This window comes from Zalophus californianus, chromosome 8, assembly GCF_009762305.2.
Source record: "Zalophus californianus isolate mZalCal1 chromosome 8, mZalCal1.pri.v2, whole genome shotgun sequence".
Taxonomy (NCBI): Eukaryota; Metazoa; Chordata; class Mammalia; order Carnivora; family Otariidae; genus Zalophus; species Zalophus californianus.
In genome coordinates, this window is record NC_045602.1 from 80,551,794 (window position 1) to 80,576,898 (window position 25,105).

At 45.7% G+C, this 25,105-nt stretch overlaps 2 protein-coding genes and 1 long non-coding RNA gene across 5 annotated transcripts in view; 2 read left to right on the forward strand and 1 right to left on the reverse strand.

Annotated features, from left to right (window-relative positions):
* Nucleotides 1–11,847, forward strand: part of NPAS2 (neuronal PAS domain protein 2) — a 151,065-nt gene extending 139,218 nt beyond the window's left edge. Inside the window, exons 17-21 of the mRNA XM_027622741.2 lie at nucleotides 3,382–3,579; nucleotides 5,309–5,499; nucleotides 5,800–5,892; nucleotides 8,339–8,513; nucleotides 10,475–11,847. Coding sequence (XP_027478542.1) covers nucleotides 3,382–3,579; nucleotides 5,309–5,499; nucleotides 5,800–5,892; nucleotides 8,339–8,513; nucleotides 10,475–10,642 — 825 coding nt within the window. The 3' untranslated portion in view covers nucleotides 10,643–11,847. The remainder of the gene's footprint in view (nucleotides 1–3,381; nucleotides 3,580–5,308; nucleotides 5,500–5,799; nucleotides 5,893–8,338; nucleotides 8,514–10,474) is intronic.
* LOC113937854 lies at nucleotides 10,942–16,012 on the reverse strand. The gene is made up of 3 exons (XR_003524746.2): nucleotides 15,667–16,012; nucleotides 12,336–12,470; nucleotides 10,942–11,068 (listed from the first exon to the last, which is right to left on the reverse strand). It is a non-coding gene; the product is annotated as an uncharacterized LOC113937854 (long non-coding RNA).
* A 115-nt stretch (nucleotides 16,013–16,127) lies between these two features.
* On the forward strand, nucleotides 16,128–24,320 carry RPL31 (ribosomal protein L31). Of its 3 annotated transcripts, none has more exons than XM_027623179.2 (5): nucleotides 16,128–16,226; nucleotides 16,635–16,741; nucleotides 22,388–22,513; nucleotides 23,827–23,939; nucleotides 24,257–24,320. In XM_027623179.2, the coding sequence occupies exons 2-5, from the start codon at nucleotides 16,635–16,637 to the stop codon at nucleotides 24,286–24,288; spliced, it is 378 nt and encodes a 125-aa protein (XP_027478980.1). In that variant the 5' UTR covers nucleotides 16,128–16,226; the 3' UTR covers nucleotides 24,289–24,320. The 3 variants fall into 3 exon arrangements, with proteins under 3 accessions (XP_027478980.1, XP_027478981.1, XP_027478982.1); XM_027623180.2 differs by lacking the exon at nucleotides 16,128–16,226 and adding an exon at nucleotides 16,390–16,408; XM_027623181.2 differs by lacking the exon at nucleotides 16,128–16,226 and adding an exon at nucleotides 16,489–16,507.
* Nucleotides 24,321–25,105: the final 785 nt, after the last annotated feature.

The window sequence follows — 25,105 nt, forward strand, 5'->3', positions numbered from 1 at the left end:
CCTTATCTTTGGAGTGGAATTTTCCAAAGAACATGGAAATCCACAGATAGTCCAACCAAAGAACTTTTCCTCAAACAGTCTGCCTTCTTGTAATTCTACAGGTTTACAGACTTAAAGAAAAACATTCCAAAATGTTTAACCAAAATGTGATACTCGTTTTTAAAAAAAAAAAAAAAAACTGCATGGTTCAAGCATAAAGAATAAGCAAGTAAAAATTACTTCACCCCTTCCCCAAAAAGGTAGGAGGTGGGAGGAGAGATTAAAAAATGGCAAAATGTTGATCATTGTTGAAGCCTAATGATGATACTCGGGGTTTCCTTATACCTCTATTTTGTGTATTTCTAAGATGTTCTGTGATAATAATAAGTATTGGTAAAAGTAAGCAGATTAGAATAATGAAAAACCACAGGTGAGCATATGATTGGTTTATTCTTAAAAATTAGAAGCTTTTTTTTTCTCTGATAACTTTTTCTACTTGAATTAGGGAGCTATTTTTCTCATACTTTCTATAAAGTTGACCCGGTGCTGTTTAAGACATCATCTTCCTAAGCCATAAAATTCTTCTTTATTGTGGATAAAACAGAGGCATGGATGTGCACAGCAGCAAACAGGATTGTCCCCTACAAAATCCTTTACTCAAATGTCAGTGGACTTTGCCACTTGACTTCAGTGCCCTGGAGCTTTCATTGAGCCTATGTGAGTGTGTGATGCTTGCTGAGTACGATTTAAAAAAAAAAAAAAAAAAAAAAAGATTGGGTTATGAGGGAAAGGTCCTCTAAGGTGTTGGTGTTTGCACCTAGATGGAGTCACGAAGGGCGCTACCTGGGGAGAGCTGTTCTGGTGAAAGGCTGTGTCATTCCCTGCCGTCCAGAGGATGCCTCTTGCTCTCTTTTTGAGAGTATGCGCGCCCTCTGCTGGCTACTCAAAGAAATGCCTGGAAGGGCACCTGTAGCAATGGCAAATGTGTTCCTTGATCAGTTCTTTCAATCATCCATCTTTCCTTTTTTTCTTCCATACACCCATCCATCCATCTATTCACCCATCATTCCTTCCTTCCAGCTATCCACCTATGCACCCATCCATTCATCGTTCCATCCATACTTCCATCCACCTATCCTTCCTTCCATCCACCCCTCTCTATCCGGGAGACACCCATTATGTATCTAGCATTTGGCTAGGCACTGTGGGAATACAGAGATACACAGGGACAGGTAGAGGGTGCCTCTTACCCTCAGAAGGCACACATCAATGAGACAGAGCAGCAGACCCAGCAGTCTCTGACATGACACAAGCAGAAACAGTTTGCCCTTCTCTGAGCAAAAGCCTCATTTATTTGTTTATTCATTCGTTTATGTATTCCAGTCATTCATTTCTTAGATAGTTTTTGCATGCCCAAAGGGGCTAGGGAACAAAGAGCTCCTTTTTTTATTTTAAATATTATTGTTACTATCTACCATTGATTGAGCCCTGACTATGTCTCAGCATAAATCTCATTTAATCCTTTACACGCTATGTACTCTTGATGTCACCGTTTTATTAATGAGGAAACTAAAGCTTGGAAAAGTCAGGAAAATTGCCCAAGGTCATACCAGTAGCACAAGGTGGGGTTGGAATCTGAACTAAGGTATGTAATTGAAGCTACATTATACCGCCTGTTATAAATAAAGGTTGCATGGACTTGAAATCTAATCAGAAGGTAAATTGTACCCTACCAAAAAAATGTATGTTATATAGTGTGTGTATTGGGTTTTTGCTGAAGTGGTGAAGTGTAGGTCATGCCATATTATAATAGGTAGCTGGGAACAAGTAAAGTATTAATCCCCAAATGGAATCCGAGATGATGGATACCCAGAAAATTCTTAACTTCTAAGGTGACAAAGAGCTCTCATTATTCAAAACCTCTCTGGTGGGGGTGAGGGGTGTGACTGGACAGTGGGGAGATCAGGTGGGGTGGTGGAAAGGGCACCAGATGGGGACCTGGTCCAGTTCAGCCACCCATCCACCTCGGGCCTCAGGGAGGCAGCTCGAACTCACCCACGAGGCACATGCTTGAACTAATGATCCCTAAGTACTCCTGCAAGTGTCTGCTTGGCGTGGTTCTGCCTCTGCCTTTCCATAATCCCTCGGTCACTCAGCCGATGGTCAGCATGTCGGTTCTCTACTGGCTTGGAGGTTGTATTGAGCTGAGTACAGGAAGTGGGGTTAAAACCCCAGATGCTGGAAGGAAGAGGGCCTCCCTCCTGAAGAAGTCGAAGCCCCAGGTCTACAAGGGAGGAGAGTACTGCTTGTCAAGAATCCGACATATTAGATAATGGCAGTTTTCAATGCCCACGAGGACCTTTGGTTGAAAGAGCTAGTTACAGGTCTTAGGTTTAAATTATGATTGAAAGTATTAAAGTTGTTCTTCTTAGGCCTTTAGAGTCAATTTACAGATTACATTTTATTTACAAATCTAATTTGGTCTGAAAATAGCAGTGCTTTTACTTGTTTTTATTTATGTTCAGTTAGTTTATAGATTTAACAAATTGTAAATAATCAACCGTATCTACAAAAGCCATTAATCCACAAGTTCAATATATATAAATCCTTCAAACATTTCGGGTGCCTAACAAGGCAGGCATATAAACTTAAGAAGTGAAATCTTTCTAAGCACTTAATCAATTCTTTTAAATCAAATACACCGGACTTACAAATGAGGTAGGCCGAGGTTCTCACAAACTCTCAAACATTCTACAAACTTGATCAAATTCCCTTAAACCTCTCAAATTAAGATTGCCAAGCCAACATATCACATGTGCCTTCCTGGGAATGCAGAGTCACCTCCTTAATGGGGGCAGATTTGCCATCTCGGCTGGGAGCACTGGGCTGAAGATGCCAACCACAGTGCAGGTACATGCCCCGGTCAGTGGCCTGGTCCTGCTGCCAGGATGGTGCAGACTGTGGCACAGGTTGGCCCACCCTCGGCCACCATTCATTCCATTCACAAGATATTTCTCTCCCCTCATGAGGAGCCGATAAGCCAGCCCAGACTCTATATAAGTACGTCAACTTATTTATAGGCCATCCAGGTCTAAGCATCTTTCATCCTGTTAGACCTCCATCGCTAGACCATAGCTTCTCGAAGCCATGGTCAGTGTCCCTCCAACTCACTGTTCCATCTCCAGGGCCCTCGCACCGTGCTCATGGCATGATAGCCTCCAACGCCCCCACGTTGAGTGAATTAATTCTTCCCAGGCAGGTCAGAGAGAGCAAGAAAGCTGACCTCTTACCCTGGCTAGGGAATACAAAGAAGGTGCAGACACCTTGCTGTGAGAAGGTGAACACTTGAAAGTGAAGGCACCTGTGATCCCAACCTTAAAGGCCCTCTTGTTCTGCTTCCAGATGTTTCTGCAGCAGCCGGCTGTATCCCTGAGCTTCAGCAGCGCCCCGCGGCCTGAGGCTCAGCAGCAACTCCAGCAGAGGTCGACCCCAGGCTCCCAGCCCCAGCTCGTGGCCAGCCCTCAACTTCCAGGGCAGATTGCCTCTGCCCAGGTGGCGAACCAGCACCTGCTCAGAGAATCCAGTGTGATATCAACCCAGGTAAGCGTGCTCGTCTTCACACTTAGTCCTTGCCACTGAAGCAGACCAGGGCATGCTTGAGTCCCACAGTCCCCCTGACCTGGAAACCTATTGAGCCATTCCTCTTCTGTGACTGGGGCTAGATTATGGTGGTGTGGGGTTTTCCTTTCCTTATTCTAAGACTCTTTGTGAAGCCCCAAGTTGTACTAGTTTCCTCCTGTGTTTTATTAATATATTAAAATACCTCAATGGTATCCTGCAGCTGAAACTTTCAGCTTTGATCCTGACTGGGGTGGGAAGGAGATATGAACACCCAGACCACTCACACCGACAGCCATATGCCCCCACGTGTGTATGCTCCGTCCTCATCACCTGCTCTTGGTTTTAGCCATTTTCAGTGTGAGAACACAGGTTATATCCACTTTCGTTCATCTTCCCTTTCCCTGGGGCCAGCATGCCCCTTCCAGTCCCCACCAAGCCCTTCCCTCACAGCCATTACTGCCTACTACAAGCCACCAGTGACCTTGCAATCTGACAGTCTTCATCAATCAATGGCACTTGAATTGAATGCAACTAAGAAGTCCTGAGCCCCTGCTTCTGGAAGACCAAAGATTGGAAGGCAAGATACAGCCTTTCCTCAGGCCTCATATTGGCATACGTCATCATGGGTCCAGTAAACATCTGCTGAGCCCCTCTCATTCACCATCCCCCAGGGGGAAAGATGTGAATAAGACTGGAGCTTGGAGTCTCATGGGGCCTCTGGGAATGTAAACAGATAATGTACAATAAAAGGTAGAAAGTACACATTTAAGAGTTTGGCCCATCTTCACCCAGACTTAAGGGTTTTCCTTTAAAATGCAGCCTTTTGATTCTAAAGGTCAAGAGAAAAATTAATGAGAATAGTCAAGAAGAATCTAGAAAAGAAAACACTGAGGAAGAACCTACACTAACACTGAAAGATTTCATGGATGCTCGGACAGTTAAAACACTGTGGTGCCATCATATGGATGGACAGTCGGCGAAACAGTGCAAAACCCGAAAAGCAAAAGCAAATCCAAGCCCATTGCCTCATTTAGTTATAATTTCACTCAACAAGTATTTGTCAAGTGCTCACCGCATGCTGGGCACTAAGTTCTAAGCACTGAGGGACAGCAGTGAACAAAAGAGAAAAGGAAAAAATGCATCTCTGATCCAACTCAGGAGAGAGAGGCAAACAAGCAAAGATCACAACCTGTCAGGTGGTGATGCAGGACCACTGGTGAAGGTGGGGGGTGGGCTGGAGTTTTAAATAGGTGGCCTTCTCTTAGAGAAGATCATATTTGAGCCAAAACCTGAGGGGATGAGAGAATGAACCATACTGGTATTAGGGGGAAGAGTATTCCACACGGAGGGGTCAGCCAGTGCAAAGGCCCCGAGGCAAGTGTAGTCCTAGTGAGTTGGAGAGAAAGAGCAAGGAGGTCCAGGTGTCTGGAGTAGAATCGGTAAAGCAGAAGGTAGTTCAGTTCATGCACATTTTCCTTGCCTGCTGAGAGCCTGACACTGTTCTAGGCCCAAAGGATTCAAAGAATCCTTGAGGTGCTTATGATCCAACGGGGAAGAGTCACAAGATCAAAATAGTTCAAAAAACTCGTGGGTCCTAAGTTAGAGGAAGGGCCAAGGTGGGCTGGGGTTCTGGGAAGGAGGGTTCCTGGAGAGATGACTCCAGAGATGAGTCTGAGTTTTACCTTTCTTATTACCACGACTGCTCCAGGGTCCAAGGCCAATGCGAAGCTCACAGCTGATGCCAGGAAGCAGCCCCTCGGTGAGCAGCTTGACGCCCCAGTTCAGCAGTGCCGCGGCAGTGCTCCCACCAGCTCTGAGCCTGACCACGCTCACTTCTGCCTCCCAGGATGGCAGCCAGTGCCGGCCCAGCCCAGCCTTCAGCCATGATCGGCAGCTCAGGTACAGAGACTGCGCTTGTTTGAAAGACAGCTGAGGTGCAGCTTTCCAGGGACCATTCCAGCCTTCCTGCTGCTGTAGATGGAGGCAGAGTTCAGGTGATCCCAGCCAACAGAGTGGCAAGAAAGGGCCGGGGGCTCGGGTGGCTGCACTCCTCATCCTCCGAGAGCAGAGCAGGTGCCGTGGGGATCGGGGGCAGCCAGAAAGGGCCCAGCCGGGCTGGGCAGGCGCTGCCGTCGGCCCGCGGGTCTACAGTTTGGGTGCTGGTTCAAGTTTCCCGTTTATCTCCTCCTCTGCTCCAAGGCTACTGCTGAGCCAGCCCATCCAGCCCATGATGCCTGGGTCCTGTGACGCGAGGCAGCCCTCAGAGGTCAGCAGGACTGGACGGCAAGTCAAGTAGGTGGCCCCGGGTGGAGGGAGGAGGCAGAGAGCCGCACTGAGTGCTCTCGGGCTGGCAGGGTTCTCATTGGCCTGGACCAGCAGCGCTCCTCGTGTGAGCTGCACCAAAGGCAAGATCAAAGTGTGTCCATCCACACCCTTTACAGGGACACCCCCTTAGCTTTTCTTCCATTTCCCATTGAAGAAGATAAAACTGTGGGTCAGCAGCATCCCATGCTTAGAACAGGACCCGAAGGAAACAGTTGTCTGTCATCTTCAAGCATCTTTGCGGGTCCTTCACCCTTGGTAATAACCCAGGTAAATGTAGCCTGAGCCCCCTCCCCAGGCCTTCCCATGGCTCTGTCTGACGGGCAGATGCTGGCAAGTTCCACAGGCACACTTGAAGCTCCCCTGCTCTGGCGTTCTGGCGCCGAGCCACGGGCCGTGAAACCCTGCAGATGTGGGTTCTCCTTTCCTCCCAGACACGCAACCTTCTCCTTTCCCCAGACTCCTTGCCACCGGCAGCCCTGATGTCCAGAAGCAGCTTTCCTCCACTGTTGCTTTAATTACTTGGGACAAAGGATACGGGAGATAGAGGAGTGAATACTTGAAAAGCTACTGGGAAATAGTTCCTAGCTCTTTGACATGAGGCAGAAGTAGAACTATCTCACAGACCTCTTTCTTGTCTCAACACTGGTTGGGTGTGTGTCAGCAGTTCACTGAGATGGTGCTAGCTAAATCCCCCACGCCATCCCCTGGGACCGGCCCCTAGAAGCCCTTCCTCCTGCGTCCTCCCTCAGCCAGAAATAGTAGTAGCCGGGGATGGTCACTGAACATTTCTGAGGGACAGGGGCCTGTACCTACAGCATTTCATTTTAACTAGGCAAAAGTGGGAATTCCTTCCTCTGGAACTCTAACTGCCATTTTTGGTCAACGCAATAATTTCTACCTTCCCCGTCTCCTCTACCGTCTCTTCCAGATATGACCTAATGCCCCATCCTGTTACAAATGACAGAGAGAAATAACATTTCCAAAACTATAATGCAAAATGGACTTCTCTATAGTGTCTTTAAACACCTGTTCCTATTCTGTGCTCCTCTGGAGCTTTCCTAAATGGCCTTCCTCTGCCTCTTGTTCATGGTCCATGATCATCAACACCTTTTTTCTTTTTTAATTTTTTTAAATTGTGGTAGAATATATATGTAACATAAATGTTACCATTTTAGCTCTCTTTAAGTGTCTGTTCAGGGGCATTCACCATCACCACCGTCCGTCTCCAGAAGTTTGTCTTCCCAAACTGAAAGTCTGACCCGCATTACACACCAACTCCCCGTTCCCTCTACCCTCCAGCCCCACAGTCTGCTTTCTCTTATGAATCTGACTCCTCTAGGAATCTTAATCTAAGGGGAGTCACACAGTATTTGTCCTTTTGTGACTGGCTTACTTCACTCAGTATAATGTCCTCAAGTTTCATCCATGCTCTAGCACGTGTCAGAATTTACTTCCTTTCTAAGACTGAATAATATTCCATTATGGGTATATACTGTATTTTGCTTATCTGTTCACCCATTGATGGGGATACTTGGGTTGCTTCTACTTTTTTGGCTATTATGAATCATGTTGCTATGAACACGGGTGTACAAATATCTGCTTGAGTCCCTTCTTTCATCTTCTCTGGGGTATATACCCAGAAGTGGAATTGCCGGATCATATGGTAATTCTTTGCTTAATTTTTTGAGGAATTGCCATTCTGTTTTCCATAGTGGCTGTACCATTTTACATTTCTTTTTTATTTTATTTTATTTTATTTTATTTTTTAGAGAGAGAACGTGGGGGGTAAGGGGCCACGAGAGAGGAAGAGAGAGAATCTTAAGCAGGCTCCACACTCAGCGTGGAGCCCGACTCGGGGCTCAATCTCACAACCCTGAGATCATGACCTGAACCAAAATCAACAGTCAGATGCTTAACCAACTGAGCCACCCAGGTGTCCCCCCCCCCATTTTACATTTCTATTAGTGCACAAAGTTTCCAATTTTTCTGCATCCTCATCAACACTTATTATTTTTTTTATAATAGCCATTGTCATGACTATGAAGTGGTATCTCATTTTGATTTTGATTTGTGTTTCCCTATTGTCTAAGGATGTTAAGCATCCTTTTTTGTGCTCATTGGCCATTTGTATCTTTTTTTGAGAGAAATGTCTGTTCAAACCCTTTGCCCATTTTTGTAGTCGGGCTGTATTGTTGTTGTTGAGTTGCAATCCCTTGTTAGATATATGATTCACAAATATTTTTTCATAGGTGGCCTTCTCAATCCATGGATAGTGTCCTTTGATGCACCAAAGTTTTTGATTTTGACAAAGTCCAGTCTATCTGTGTGTCCTTTCGTTGCCTGTGCTGCCAGTATCACATCAACACCTCTTTCTTAAAAGTCTGTTTTCTCCTTCCCACACGTGACCAAACAGGTATCCACAGAGCCAGGCCGTGTTTCCAAATGCAGACATGCACACCACCAGCAGCAGCGCCTCGCCCCCCGTTCTGCTGATGGGACAGGCGGTGCCCCAGCCCAGCTTCCCTGCCTCCCGGCAGTCACCCCTGCAGCCCGCACAGGCCCAGCAGCAGCCACAGCACTTCCTGCAGGTGGGCACTGCCACACACATGCGCCCGGGCACAGGGCAGAGCTCCGCAGCCCTGGGCTGACAGGCCTTTCCTCCCTGGCTTTCAGGGTGGCTCTAGTCCTCAGTTCCGAAACAAACCCCAGACAGATTTGCGTTTGAGGCTTTATAGTTTATGAAGTTTATAATACTTAAAGTTTATAAAGTCTTTGTATATTTAGTAGGAGAAATTTAGACTCAGCTTTTATGCCTCATCTGGTATGTGCTTAAAAGATCCATCTTTAATACTATTCCATCTGACAAATACTATTTACAAAATTTGTATCTAGTATGCTTTGTGTGTAGTTTGGAATATGAGAGAGTATGGGGCAAATTTGAATCAGTAAGATGACTAATGCCTGAGGAAAAAAAAATAGATCCATCTTTAAGAAGTAAATGTTATATGGTATCCATATTTTTGAGAGCAAAAATCAGACACTTATTACTGTGTTTGTCAGACTTGTTAGTGTGTTTATACACAAAGTCTTATACAAATACAAATTACATGTTTAGTTAAAGATTCATCGAAATTGTTTGATAAATACAATAATGTGGCCTGAAGTTGGGGCTTTCTAGGAAAATGTGGGGCACTTTTACCTGTGGTCACTGCTTACCTTAAGCAAGTGCCAAACACACTGGAAGGAGGGAGGGTAAGAGAGAGTGGTTGACATTCAGATGGGACCAGAAGTGTCTGCTCAGGCTCTGACATATGCCCGGAGCACCCCTTCCTGCCCCAGCCCTGCCCCTGTCCTTTGCACATCCTCCCTGGCCTCGAGCCCCCACCACAGGGCAGGCCATGGCTTTCCCTTCGCTCTACCTCCCTGCTTGGGCACCTTCAGAGCCACAGGAGAGTGTTGTGACTAAGATATTTTAAGGACAGTGTTATAAAGATGAAAAGAGTCCTCCTTGAAGGTCTTGAATGCAATTTAATTCCAAAGATGCTAACCCATCTGTGATGTACTTTTCAAAGTTCCCTGGCCTCAAGCATAGGGACAGTCAAGTCAAGACTTCAGCTTTGCATATCTTGTCATTTTGCAGGACACAAGTGATTTCAGATGGGTGCAGGTGAAGGGAGAAGGCAGGGATGGTCTGGGCAGAGTTAGAGGCCTCCACGTCTTTCTTCAGCCCTGGCAGCAAACATGTTGACGGGGACCTGTTCCTCCAAGACATGGGGCTAAGAAGACACAGAGCATTTGGGCCTTCTTGCTGGCCTCCGGGCCCTCACGGTGCGGTGTGGGGAGAGGGGAGGCCTCACAGAGCAGCCAGGCTCTGGGTTTGTGCCAGTAAGAGCACTGTGACTGGAGGCCTTCATGGAAGAAGGCCCCAGGGGCACCTGCTGCAGAGCCAAAGTGCGGGCAAAGTGAATGGAGAGGAAGGGACAGTGTTCCAACAAGAGAGAGACAGACTGAGCTAAAGTGGAGGGGCAGGTGTGCCTGGGGTGCTCTGGGTGGTTTGGACAGGGGAGATTTCATGGATGGGAATAGTGAGGCGAGGGACTGAAGGTGCCAAAGTTAGGGTTTGACCAGCTGAAATTTCTGAGCTTCAAATTAGGAGTCTGACAAACAGCAGTATTTGGGAGTGGTTACAGAATCAGGGACCATGGTGAAAAGTATGCAGACTGCATGTGTGTTTGGTTTCTGCCCTGTCAATGATCTGCATGTAGTCTCAGGTCCCAACATCCCAAAATATACAGGCCACATGTAGATCATGTGCACCTGTTCAGAAAACCACGCCCCCCCCAAAGCCTGGTCCCTGCCCACTGGCCCAAGGGAACCCCTACTGCTGGCAGAGAGCTTGGCTTCTGAATTCCCAACCACCTGGCAGAGCCTCAGGCTCTTTCTTCCCCACCCACCCTCCCCTGCAAGGTCCCGCCACCACAAGACACCCCCCCCTCTGCCCCACCAGCCATGGAGGTGAGTCCTCTAGCCCTTTGTCCTTACTTTCCAGGTGCAGGCACCAACCTCTCTGCACAGTGAGCAGGACTCGCTACTTCTCTCCACCTACTCGCAACAGCCAGGGACCCTGGGCTACCCCCCGCCGCCCCAGGCCTCACGCCCTCCCCGAAGGGTCAGCAGCCTCTCTGAGTCCTCGGGCCTCCAGCAGCCACCCCGGTAGAGCCCTGGCACCTCCGTCGGGTCACAATCAGCTTTAACCAATGGACAGACCATGGGGGTGGCCACAGGAACTGGAGAGAGGAGTTTAAACCCTTGGCTTTTGTGCACACTGCATACATTTCAGAACTCCTGGATGGTAACCATCTCCAGAACGCAGTGGCTGGCCGTGGAAAATGATCAGAATACTGGCCGTGTTTCCCTAGCCTCTGTGTTTCTCGGGCACACTCTACAGCCATACTCGGATGGGAACCGAGTGCCCCACGAAAGCGTCATTACTCAGTTCGCTTAGCAGATGGCACGTCTCGCCATGTCCTCCCCGAGAGCGCACTGGTCCCTCTAGCCGGCTGCGGTCCATCCACACTTGCTAGCTGGCCTTCACTCTCCTGATCCTCTTTCCTTTGCATTCGAGAAACACTGGGTCAGAGATCTGTTGAAGAGAGAGAATAAAGAGATTATTTTTCATTATTTTTAAATGGTGGTTTTTGTTTTAATTTGCACAGCTGCACAGAGATAACTTAGGCACCTTCAGTTTTTAAAAATAAGGAGGTCTTGTGACTTCACTTGGAGACCCAGGAACAAAAATAGCCCACCAATCAGATGGTCGTTGTTAACCAGGCCGCAGACCCACACCCTCTGGCCTGAAACCTAATGGAAGGAGGCTCTTTCTGGTGGTTATTGTTTCCCCTAAATAAAACACTGGACTATTCCTGTTTACTTCCTTGATTGCAACTACAAAGGCAGACTCAAAGCAAAGCACAATCATGCAGCTGATATTCCGGAATTCTGTCGGGAACTCCGAGACGGAACGGGAGGAAGAGGTTTCCCAAGCCAGGCAGGCCCATGGAGCTCCAGGTCCCCGAGGAAACCCCAGGACACGCCGGCCCCTTGAGTCAGAATGCTGCATCTTTCTACAGATCTTTCGTGAGAAGACCGAGGATTGGATTCTCCTTTTCAAAATGCACTTTGCTTTTTTGTATGTTTTGTTATGTTGAGATGTTTCTAAAGAGAAGATTTTATGTAATTAAAAGACGAAGTGTAGTGAATTGTACAGCTGTTGTAATAATGACCTATTTCTATATAAAATAAAATTGTATGGATTATGTGTAAATTATTTTGTATCTGAGACACCAGTTCCTTTCCCAGATATAAAAGCATAAAAGTTTTCCTGTGTTTTTCTGTGAGTGGCCATTTTGTAATAAATTAACAAATTTGTACAATTTCCTCTGGAGGCAGTTTCTGTCCCTTGTTATCTATGCATGCATACATCTTTTCTTCATTGTTTAAATTTTTTTTTTAATTTCAAGATGTTCCTAAGGGTAATCGCAAGCAATCAATGAACAGGTAATGGCATTAGGTTTTTTTAAGCTGCAGCATGGGCACCAACCTGTTAGGTTCCGGTGGAGATGACAGAGACATTCTACATCAAGGCAGTCCCAGCCCATCATTAACCTCATCTGGGCTGGAGTTCATGGGCTCCCCCTGCCAGCACTTAAGATTATGCGGGATGCTCGTGGGGCTCATGTGTCTGTGTGTGAGAGGTGTGTACACACATCGTGTTGATGGGGGGGAGATAGAACAGCAGCATCTAGGAGGCTTCTGCCAACTACAGACATCCCGTCTTCCCCACGAGGCTTCGTCACCATGACATGAGGATGGAGAATCACTGAGATGGTGATGCTCAGCACAGCCCTTACCACAAATGTTGGTCCAAGAGAACGAAGTTCCTTCCCTTGCTCCGTCGCTACAGCTCTGTGTTTCACCTGCTTCCTGTGAAATAGGAGCAGTGCCTCTGTCCTATGACAAGGAGCAGTTTGGGACGGCACGAGAGGCTATACAGACGACAAAAAAGGAGTTCTGTTCACACAATTGTATTCCTTAAAAAAGGTAAGTCTAAATGCTTTGCATGCATTAGGATCATTTATCCTTTAAAGGACCAGAAATGAACACTTTATTTATTATTTATTTATTTATTTATTTATTTATTTATTTATTTAACAGAGAGAGGGAGGGGTGCAGCGGGAAAGGGAGAAAGAGAATCCCAAGCAGGCTTGACACGGGACTTGATCCCACAACCCTGAGATCATGACCTGAGCCGAAATCAAGAGTTGGGATGCTCTAACCGACTGAGCCACCCAGGCACCCCATGAACCCTCTTTTTAAAACAAAAAGTCTGGGAATGCCTGGCTGGCTCCGTCAATGGAGCATGTGACTCTTGATCTTTGGGTCATGATTTCACGCCCCACATTGGGTGTGGAACCTACTTAAAATGAAATTAAAAATAAATAAAACAAAAATGTAGAAGCTGCTTGTAGGCAAACAGGCTTGAGCAATGTAAAGTAGAAAGGGCCCACAGCGACCCCCTGGCTGAATACAGACAGGCCTAGCAGGTGACCCACCTCAAAATATCCAAAGGCCCTAACCAACCAATGGGCTACTTACCAAAAAAGGGAAAATTCCATACATCACCATACCTCCTCACCTTCCCTCTTTAGAAAACAGCCCCCACCCACTACCTCATTGCAGACACCCTCTCCTTTGCCATCCTGCTCACTGCTCCCTTGCCGTGTAGTCAATAAACATATCTCCTTTATTTTGTCTTGGGTGAAGCCTTTCACGGCCCACGCCACGGGCTTCCACAAGATCATCGCCACACATTTGGGGGCCCCCCATCTGATCAGGAGATTCACCACATTTAGCCACCACAAAAAAGTCTGTGTGAAACTAGAACCATTTTGTAATTGAACTGTCTTGTAAATTCAAAGGTTTATAAATCTGATCTTTCTGTATTTGAATTTTAGTTGGCTGTCAGAATCCTTCTAAGTAAAACAAGATTTTTTTTAATGGAAACAGCATATTTATTGTCCTAGGAGTTTCTAGCTGGAAGCCATTGAAAGAGGGTGGAGTATAGCATGCTACTAATTTAATTTAGCATTGCTTAAATCTTATACATGTTGAGAATCTGGATAAACTCAGAAAACTCTTTATTGTGCCACATTTCTTTAAACCCACATAACATCAGGGGAAGTTTAATCCCCAAGCTTTTGATTCATTTAATTTTGCTCATTAAAAAGTTGTTTTGCAACCCTGTCTTGTTTCCAGAAAAACCATGACCTTTGTCTTTGGAAAACTGTAAAGTCTTGGCTCATGAGAAGGGGCTGAAATGTGAACTCTGGAATACCCAAGTTTTGGAATGCTGCTACTGAACACATCTTCCTTTAGCGCCTTCCTTCTGCACCACCACACCCCTTTCATCTCAAAAATCTTCCAGTGGCTTTTCTTAGGAAGTCCCATTGGACCCTCCAGCTGAGCCCAGCACAAATCTGCCCCAGAAGACCCTCCAGCACTTAGGGTTTGTTGCTCCCTTGAGACCGGAGTCTTCTTCCTTGCTGCCCCCACAGGGAAGCATTCAGATCCTGTCTCATTTTTAAGGATTCCCTGGTAATCACTAAAACTAAAAAGACATGGGAGAGAAGCCCAGCCAACAAATACTGGACACTTACAAAGGACACAAAGTTCATCTTAAAGGTTTTGGTCTGTGGGAGGCCAGCAGTAGACTGGCCTGACCCCTGAGGCTTGGCTGGGAAGAAGCTGGAAGAGCCCACAGGGCTAGACAAACATGAGAGCCCCAGCCAGGCTCATGATTATCAGCCCCCTTCAAACCAAATGGTTTTTTATTGTCTGACCTTTACTTAAAGCAGCACAGTTGAGAGCTGAAAGGGATGTTTTGTCGATTTCCACTGGGGGTGGGGGGGTCTATTTGCTTGAAATTTCACAACTTTCAAGATACAAGATCCTGAAATGTTTCTGAGAAAATAAAACATCACAAAGGGTGACACATGACATCTCAACAACCACACTGAAAGAAGACAATGGAGAATGCCTTCAAAACGCTGGGGAGAAATTATTTTCAACCTGAAATTCCATACAAGTGAAAGTATTAATGAATTTGAGGGTTGAATAAAAACCTTCAGATATGTGAGGGCTCAAAAACTTTAGCTCTCATCCTCCCTGTCTTAAGCCACTGAATGGTGTGCTCCTGTGAAGTCAGGGAGTTCATCAAGAATAAAGAAGGCATAGGTCCATGGGTCGAAGTGACTGTCTTAGAATCCCTGGATTGGAGACAGCCAGTTATTAGTCTCTCAGAAGCTCCAGAATGATCCCTCTGGGCACCTCCTCAGATCTCCTTGTCGTCTCTCATATATCTAAGCTACTTGTCCAACCCGACTGCCTAATGCTTCCCCAGGTCCCCTGCCTTTTGCTCCCCTCCCTCAGTATGTCTTCTCCCAGGCTTTATGCCCCAAGAGACAGCAGAGGTGGAAAGCAGCTTACCCCCATACTCACTCCTTACTCTGTCCTCATCTGGCTCCTTCCCACTCCCACTTCCGACTACTTACCAGTAGTGAAACTTGCTAATATCACTGATACTCTCCTGTTTGGAGAAACTTGTGGGTCCATCTCAATATTTGCCTTACTTGAACTCTGTAGCATGTAGAACCTGTTGACCACTCTGGCTTCCTTCTGACTTAGAATATTTCCAAGTAAGTCTTTTCCTATTGCTCTAATGACAGGTTACTGATTTCTTCAGCCTCCGCTCCCACACCTCTTAAATGTAGAGTCTACACTGGTCTCTCTCCAAATCCTCTTGATTTTACCTCCTTGTTTAACTATAAAATCAGTCTGCTTCTTAATAATCCCACTGCAACTGCCTTAATTCAGATCCTCCTTGTCTCTATTATGTAGTTTCTTTCTACTCGTTTCCTTCCTACTATCTTCCCCCACTGCTCCTAATTTGTTCTTCAGTGTAGCTGAATTAATTCTAAAACAAATCTGATCATGGCAGTGCCCTCCTGACAATTCATTACCTGTAATACTCAAACTCACACTATCTCACCTCCCGGCCTAGAGTCTAGAAAGCCGTACTGCTTCAAACCCGTCACCTGCCTCGCTCCACCACTTCTCTGCTTGGCTACCTCCTGCCCATCCTTCCAGCGCAGCACAAACCCTGCTTTCTGCACCCCGACCCACCCATGCATCGGGCCAGACAAGACCCTCGGGTAGCTCCACGGTCCAGGACAGTAAGCACTCGCGTTCAGGAGTGTCCCTCCTCAACGTGAGCACTGCCAAGGCGGCAGCTGTCTCCGACTTCCCTCGGTGCAGCCAGCCCCGCACCGCACCGCACTCAGGTTCAGCAAACGGTGGCCAAATCAATGAGAGAATAGGAAAAACAAACGAGCGTCTTCTTTTCCTGGTCCTGTTCCCATGCAGCTGTGGGCCTGGCTCTAATTTCCTCTGAAGGCTTAGGACAAGAGGCGAGAGATAATACCGCGCCTTCGGAAAGCGGAGGAGGGAACTAAGCGGCTAGCAACCGGGTGCTGAGAGCGCGGCCGGAGTGCGCAGCCGCGGCCCGCCCCAGGAGCCCCGCCCCCGAAGTGCGCTCGCTTTTCCCCCGGCGCGCGCCGCTTACGTCGTAGCCTCGCCTCTCCCCTTCCAAGCGCCTCCACGCGACCCGGAAGTTGTACTTGTGACGCTGCTTTCCCTCTCCCACAATACCGCGCGCTCTTCCTTTCCAACCAGGGCCCGGCAGAGTGAGTATGGGCGCGGGGACCCGGCTTCAGGAATCTGGTTCAATCCTCTCTCGGGATTGTGCTGACCCGGACTGCGAGATTTCTCTTAGGCCGGCCCGGGACTCCGCGTTCTGAGGAGACGGGAATCCGTGCTGTTTAGGGGCTCCCGTAGCCTGGAGGGGAGACTGGCCAGGCTTAGGGAGGCAAGCCTGCAGGGGTTTCCGGGGCGGGAGCATCTGAGGGGCGCGGATGCTTTCGCCGCGGGGTGACCGGCTTGGCTTTGCGGATACCTGGGGCTTCAGGTGCCTGGCCGAGCCCTCTGTACCTGGACGCGCCCCGAGGGTGACAGCGTGAGGCCGGGCTCGGGAGGGAGGAGTTGGCTTGTGCTGGTTCCCACTCTGCTCTGAACTTCTTTGTCCCTGGGTTTAGATGGCTCCCGCGAAGAAGGGTGGCGAGAAGAAGAAGGGCCGTTCTGCCATCAACGAAGTAGTGACCAGAGAATACACCATCAACATTCACAAGCGCATCCATGGAGTGTGAGTATCCCTGCAGTCGGCCGGGTGCCTTGCTGGTTGGGGGCTCCCGAACTCATGCTTTTAGTTGTCACTCGGAGGTCTGTCTAGTTGTTGAAAAGCTAGGTGGTCTGGAAATTGGGCCTTCTTCGGAAGCCCAAATCTGTATTCCATGGCCCCCATTAAAAGTTTAAAGGGTTTAAAGTGTAATCCTCAGAGGTTATTGACTGGACACAAAAGATTGAGTAATAGTTTCTGGGAGAGCCAGTTGAGGGGAACTTGGTGGTGGTAAAATCATTTCACTCGGTGCTTTGTAAATTGGGTAAACCTGGGCAAGCTAAAGGGTAAAAGATGTGTATAGGAAGGAAGGCAAGCTTTTAAAAAAATGTCTAAAGCTGACCAATTAACTAAAACTGTGTCCAGCCCAGGATGTGAACACATAAAGATTATACTTTAGTTCCTGACCCACACAAATATGTACTAATACTGGTTGAGTGGTAATACCAGGAGACTATTAGACAAAAAGAACGTATCAGTGGAGTTAGGGGGCAGTATTTGTGCAAAGGATACGTGGGTGTTGGGGATTTGTGATGTACGAGAATATTGCGAATGATTTTGAATGTTGTAGTTCGTGGTTTTTTTTGTCTAGGGTTTGGTTTTTAGTCCTTAGGCTTAGTGAGTTTTCCCCCCTTCTGCATATGTGTTTACTGCTGCGAATGGGACCAAATCTTTCTTGAATACTGTCACTTAGAATATTTTTTTTAAAGATAGAATTTCATTTTAAAACCTACATCCACAAGCAAGCCCATTTCTCCCCACTAGTATGTATGTATATTTCCTGTTTGGCTTCATCACAGCTTGTAAAGAGAGACAAAGTAACCTTAAGCTAAAGAAAGAATTATTTTGGCTCAGATATGATTTTCAAGTCTCACTGACTTGGACTTAGATAATTTTTCCTTAATTAAAAGTTCACAAAATGTTTCAATAGGTAAAAGACACCAAAAGCAAATACAGAATTGAAATGAGGTGGTGACTGATTCTAGATTCTCAGGCATTGAGGTGATATTTGCACACTGATCTTTACATAGAAACAACGTTGAAATAAGCTGGAAAGGTGTTTGGCTTTTAAGTCTTGGGTGCTTTCCATGCTGTAGAGTCTGTTGGCAAAATTTCTCAAAAATAACATTCTAATGTGGAGCCTATTAGTGCCTAAACACTTAATTTTGTTTGGCATATTAGCTGCAGCAGTCTAGCCACACAGCTGGTCAGGTTAAAAATACAACTTTAAAATCAAGACCAAATTTTAATTAACCGCCTATAGATTTTTATATTGGAGCCCTTTATTTTTGTCTCCTGAATGTCCTGCTCTTGAGGACCAAGTGTCTAAGGTCAGAATTTCGATATTAAGCTCCTCAGAGTAATAGAGGAAAGTGGTAGCAAAATTCCTGGGCTAACTTACAGTCCCTGCCTTTCGGGGAAAAAAACACCACCTTGTTAACTAGTTAAGGTAAAGACCCACACAAATTCTTGTCCCCTTAACAGCCATTCTCTAAAATGGCAGAGTATGACTGGCAACCAGAAACATGGAGCGAGATTGGTTTAACTTTGTCCCCTGGAAGTCATGGGCCAGGGCTGAGGGGTGGCTGTAAGTAGGTTTGCATGTTGTTGAAGAGCTTTGGGGAAGGCCTACGTGTGCAGAAACAGGAAAGGAACATCTCTGGGTTCTGGCTGATACTGCCTTCAAACTGTCAGTGGATAGAAGTGAAGTCCCTAACAGTGGACATTCTGTCCCCAAAACCTTCAGCTGGAGATTTCAGTAGTAATTGGCCCAGAGAAAAATAATGAGACCTGGTCAGCTGGTAACCCTGCTTCCCATCTCCTAATTTTGTATGTATATACCTCTATTCAATGAGAAGTGCAGTACTCCAGGGCATACTACAGAATTCTCCTTTGCCATTCCTCTTCCAGTCACGTTCCTGCACACAGGAACATTAGCCCCAGAATCATAACAATACAGAGGACTAGCCAGAGTCATACTAAGTCATTAGAAATAAGTTTCTTTGAGAAATTGTCTTAGTACGGTTTTTAGAAGATCAGAGAGGCCAGATTGCCCTAATACAGTGAGCAAACATCAAAGTTCATGTTTCTCTCTCTTTCTTAACTTTAATCTTGGGTAACATTAAATGCACAATGTAATAGTAAGTACATATTCAGATAAGGGATACCATATCGCTGTTCTTTCATTGGATAGATCTTGAAATAGCAGTGGACTTGAAAGATGATGAGGTGACGGTTGGGGAGGAGCACTTGTTCAGTCTTCATTTGAAACACTTGGAAGTCTGTCTTGTTTTCTTTTGCGCGGTCTTCTCAGAAAATGCAGGCAGTTCAGAAGTAAATGGCCAAAACCATGAATCTCTCCTTGTAGGATACCAGCACTCTTGTTGAAAGTTCTTGAACTGGATGCTGTTCAAGCATCCAGTTCAAGAACCAAAGTGACTTCCCTTGCTGGCGTTCCATTCGAGGCCAGTCAGCCTCTGAATCCTCTGACTGGGAGATCCTGATACCTGATATAATGCAATTCCTGGGGGTATGCAAGTCAGTAGCCCCAGGAAGGAATTTGAAGAGTCTGAGAGATTTTTGTTCTCTCCTTATTAGCCTAGAATTCCAAGCCATGCCTTCCAAGGTTTTTAGTTAAGGAAAATGATTATAGTTTTAGTCGAGGCAAACTGGTATCTTTGAGTTTTCCTTTATTATTTTCCTAAAGTGGGCTCTCTTCATTAGTGATTGATGGGGTGACTCACATTAATATTTTGAATGCCTGAGGGAGAATGTTTATTTGATTTAACAAATGGACTACAGTACTAACTCTGAACTCCTGGGATAGTTACTGTTCCAGAATTCATAGCGGGAGCCACTGCAGACAGATTGTGCATAAGTGGGGTTATTGCCACACCTGGATTTCTCGTGTGATCCACAGTGCCATTGCAGCAACCTCTTGAGTCTTGTGGAAGGCACTGTTTTGATGTGGTTATTTGGGGGTATTTTTGATAGCACATGATACACAGCAAAACAGTCCATTCAGGCACTGAAGTGTGGAACAAAATTTCTTGCACTGGGCATTTCTAAGGAAAACTATTTTTATGAGGGATTTAAATGTGCAGTAGTAGCCACATTGGGCTTGGTACTTCACTGAATACCCGTGTGTGAGCCAAGGAACCGTCGTGTGCAGTGTCTCACCTGGGGTCTCTGAGATAGCTTCTGGGTCAAAAATCCAGTGCCTTTGTGCATTAATCCTGCTTGGGAGTAACCACGTTTCCTTCCCTCGTTTTGGGAGCATATCAAGCACTTAACTGAGTATTAGGCACAGTCCTGGGCTGTGCAGATCAGGAAATCAAAGACCCTATCTTTTTAGTTTACTTAGTAAGAAATTTAGATACAAAAAGGCAAAAAGTGCCAGGTGGAAAGTCAGTGGGGTAAAGGGTGCAGTTTTAAAGGCCACACAGATGATGGGACTTGTGAAAATTATAGGTGTGAAACAAGTTTTTCAGGCACTTTGTGCTTTGTTATAAAACTCCCAAGTGAAGACCTGAATCCTTTGGCCATTTCTCAGCCCTTCTTTGTTGGGTAGCGATTGTTTATTTTTCATTTTTCTGTGGAAATGCTTATTCGTTTTACTTAAGATTCCAGTCCTGAGCTTTTCTTATTGCTCCTGTGGCTGCTAACTTTGTGGTTCCTCCTCACATCCTCTTTTTAAATTAAAGATTTATTTACTTGAGAGAGAGAGAGCCATGGCGGGTGCAGAGGGAGAGAGAATCTTAAGTAGACTCCATGCTGAGCATGGAGCCCAACGCAGGGCTCAATCTCAGGACCTGATCCAAAATCAAGAATCAGATGCTTAACCGACTGTGCCACCCAGGCACCCCTCCTCCTTACATCCTCTTTCCATCATTCTCCTAATGTTGAAGAGCCCCAGGACTCTCTGTTTTCCATCCATGCTTGGTAATAGCAACTGGTCTTAGGGCCTCAAACATAAATCTGTTCATTTGGGTATTTAGGCATCGCAAACCAAACTCTAGTGTTCATCTTTTCTCCTGACTTCCCCATTTCTCTTGTGGCTTGCCCTGTGTTAGTCATTGTCAAGTGAGCATGTCCTTTTGGCTCTGCCTTCCACAGTTTTATCAATTGCACTGGTCCCACCACTGTTCTCTCTCACTTGAATGGTTACAGTTAGCACCTCCCTGCTCCTGGTTTTCCCTCCTTCACCCCCAAGCACCCGGTCCATTCTGAAACCCTCCTGGCTTCTCATCTTATTCTAAAAGCCCAACTTCTTGCTCTGATTCCACATGAGCTGGCTGCTTACTTTCTTAATCATACCAGGTACGTACCTGATTCAGGGTAGCTGGTTTTATTTTTTACTTTTTCCTTCTGCCTGAATGCTTTTCTCACAGATGTCTAAATGGCTGCCCTCATGATCTGCAGATCTTAACTCCAGGATCATCTTAGCCATCTTATTTAAACCTGAATTCGCTTTCCCTCATGTTCCCTCTTTCTCTTCCCTGGTTTATTTTTCTCTATAGTACTTGATACTATCTCATGGACTCCATGTATCACCTGCATAAGCTACCTGAATAACTGGATTTTGTCTGTTGGACCTACTGCTGTTACTTCAGGCATTTCTAGATGGTCAAGTGTTTAAGTGAATGAACTGAGCTTGCTTGATAGGTTCTAAAAATAGCAAGGAGGCTGATGAGGGTAGAGCAAAGGGCAGAAGGGGAGACGGTGAGAGAAGAGGCAGAGTGGGGTGGGAAGGCAGTCATCTTTCGTAGGCATGTAAGGTCACTGCAGATTTCAGAGCAGAGTTAAGTCACTGTAGCATGCTCTGTGTTACTTTTATTGGATTTCATAAAATTCACTCCCATCTAACAAAAGTGGAACACCTAGTATGTGCCGGGCCCTGCATTGGGTTACAGAGGTGAATGGTTGACCTGGCCCCTTCTCTGACCTTCACAGTCCTGGGTGGTGGGGACACCTTTTTAGACTTGGGTCTTTCCCCCACCCCCGGAAATGGCCTTCACTTGTCCAAATGCTTGACCATTTCAGCCTGTAGCAAAGTTTTGGCTTTTTCACATTGTTTAAAAATATGAAATTCAAATAAATTTATGTACCCTCATTTAAACAACAAGTTAATAGTACTTAAGAGTTGGAACAAGACGTGAGTTAATGACAGTGCCTGACACATGCCGACAGCTTCATAGAATTAACTGTTGTCAAGAGGAAATGTGTACAGTTTTAGCCAAGACCAAGTTAATAATGAACCTTTGAATTAGTATTGAATGATCTTCAAAAACATGCCATGTCTTAAGATATAACAATCTATATTTTGATCTGAAGACACTTTTATAGTATGTGTATTTTATGTTCAAGCATATCCTGTCAGCATCTCTCAGGATCATCTGCAGAGCTCCTATCCCACATCACTGAAAGTGGATTGTGCGTTTTCTGTGTCCCCAGTATTAATATCAGCTGCTGGGCATTATACAGTAGTGGAAAAGGGGATTATTCCTACCTTAAGGTTTGGTTTAGATTTTGTTTTATGAAAATTGGACAGCGCGTTACATATTTCGTTTAATTTTGTGCTTATTTAATTCATTTACTGACTTTGAATCTCAGGGGTTTTAAGAAGCGTGCCCCTCGGGCACTCAAAGAGATCCGGAAATTTGCCATGAAGGAGATGGGAACTCCAGATGTGCGCATTGACACCAGGCTCAACAAAGCTGTCTGGGCCAAAGGAATAAGGTGCTAAAATTATTAAAAATTTTTTTTTTAGAAAACTTTTATAATTACACTAGCTTTAAATCAACTCTGCACAGTTTCTGTAAGTTCAATAATTAGCTAATGCATATGGAAGTATTTCCTTAAAATGATGATGGCTCAAAGGGTGGGGTAGCATCTGCAGGGAAGCCCTTTGACGTGGCATTTGAACGGAAACCCAGGTGATGAAGGAGCCAGCAGTGTGAGGGCTGAGTAAGAGCATTACATGAAGAACAAATTTGGTGCGAGCTGGGAACAGGTGGTGAAGGTGGACTAGAATAAGTGACTTGAACAGTGAATGAGGATGGAGAGTTAGGAAGGGGATAGACCATGTGGCATCTAGACATAATGGGAAATAATTGACACAGTGGTTTTTTAAGAGTGGGCAGTTTTGCCCACCCTCCCTGGTGGGGGGCTGGGCATCTTTGATGTCATTCCTGGGGATTCCCACAGGTCAAGGGCTTTGCTCTACATTCCACAGTGCACAAGGCAGCACCCCCACAACACCCCCGACCCAGTTGTCAGTAGTGCCAAAGGGTGTGCTTTTTGCTGTGGAGGGTGATGTGAGGTGCTGGAGTAGACCTAGGTGACTTAGGAGGCCGGGGGGGGGGGGGGGACACACAACTGTCTGCATCTGTGTGGTATTTCACCACTGGAATGAGAGACCTGAGATTCAGCCCTGCCGTGCTAGCAGTGAGCATTTTTATAGAGGAGATGTGTCTGATAAAGGAGTGGCCAAAGAGGTCCCTTAAGATGATGGGGGAGGTGGGGACTGGTGTCACAAAAGCCGAGAGGAGTCCTGAGTTTTGGAACACTTTGTGTCCTCAGACCAATTAAAGGAGATAGGCCACCGTAATGCCGCTGTGGTTGGTGAGAGGAGAGGCTTGTGTGTATGAGAGAGGGGAACGGAACAGTCTTTAGTCTTCTCTGTTGAATGTAGTGTGCAGAGTGGTGTTTTGCAAATTTACATTGAATATAGACAAATCCTGTGACCAAGATGTGGGTATTGGTGATAAGAGGGGAAAGACCTAGCAGGTTTGAGCCTGTTTCTGCGTAGATTGAGTATCAGTGGTTGCTGCCCGCTAAGACCCGTATATATCCTGAGATGGTAGCATTTAACGTCCACCTGTGGGGACGTATATTTTCCAGGGAACTGGGCCTGTAGCACCTGAGCAGATTCACATAAAGGACAGAGCATTAGAAGCATGTTACAGATGTGGGGATAGGCGTCAATACCGTTGGCAGCTATTTTCTTATAGGAAGCATTGACTCAAGCAGCACGTTCATATTTTTATTAGGAATGTTCCATACCGTATCCGCGTACGGTTGTCCAGAAAACGTAACGAGGATGAAGATTCACCAAACAAGCTCTACACACTGGTTACCTATGTACCTGTCACCACTTTCAAAAGTAAGTTTTACTCCATCCTACAAAGCTGTTTGGGTTAGAAAAGCATCCTTACCCTTTAGAACCCAGATTCATCTGTCTCAACAAATACTTAATTGTGCGTCTATATACCCAGCATCCTTCTAATAGGGAAATGCGTAACAGGCATAATCAGTAAACCTTCATGTTAGGCTGTGGGGCAACGGATGAAGATACAAAACAGGTCCATATCTGGGTTGTAAAAAGGTGGTATACTAGCCTAAACACTTCAAGACAAGGTTTTTGGAATGTTAGAAGTGTGAGGTGTGGGTATGGAAGTTGACTGGCTGTCTCTTTTGCAGATCTACAGACAGTTAATGTGGATGAGAACTAATCGCTGATTGTCAAATAAAGGTATAAAACTGCTTCATGTTTTGGTTTTCCTTTTTTAGTTGCAGTATACAGTTGACTCTTGAAGAACATGGAGGTTAGAGTCACAGATTATAGTCAACTACCCAAAATTTACCAATAAAGTAAGCTAGAGAAAACATTAAATCATGAGAAAATATATTTACGGTACTCTATCAAAAAGAAAAATCCACATATAAGTGGACCCATGTAGTACAATAGTCAGCTGTAGTATCTCTATGCAGTTCCAGTTACATAGGATCATTTGGAGAGCTTTTCCTAAATGGCATGCCTGTGCCCCTTCCCCTAGCCCCTGGGATTTCTGAGTATTTGGGTAGAGCCTAAGCATGTTTTTAAAGGTGATGTGCTGGCCTGGGAAAACCTTTTAGGTATCTGGGACATTGGAGGTATACTGTTAATTCTAAGGAACATTTTCTGGAGACTGGCATGTAGAACTCAATTACCTTTGGCCACTTTTCACATTTGAACAAATTTAAATGATGTAACTGATAGATTTAATGAACTGTATTTGATAGTATGTCCCTAAGCTGTTTTATATCTGTTGAGTATGCTTGTCAAAAGGTATAGAACAGTCTGATTTTTGATGGGTAACCAGATGTATGGCTTCGGTGCACAATTCATATGTTCAGCTTACCTTTTTGTAACAGCCCCCTGAAGTGTTTTTAATCCCAGTTTACATGGACCTGAAGCTCAGAGGAGGGTTAAAAATCAGCTAAGTTCAGTCTGAAAGCAGTGTAGTAAGGATTCTTAACACCCCTGACATACTGAGTGCTGCTCTAAAG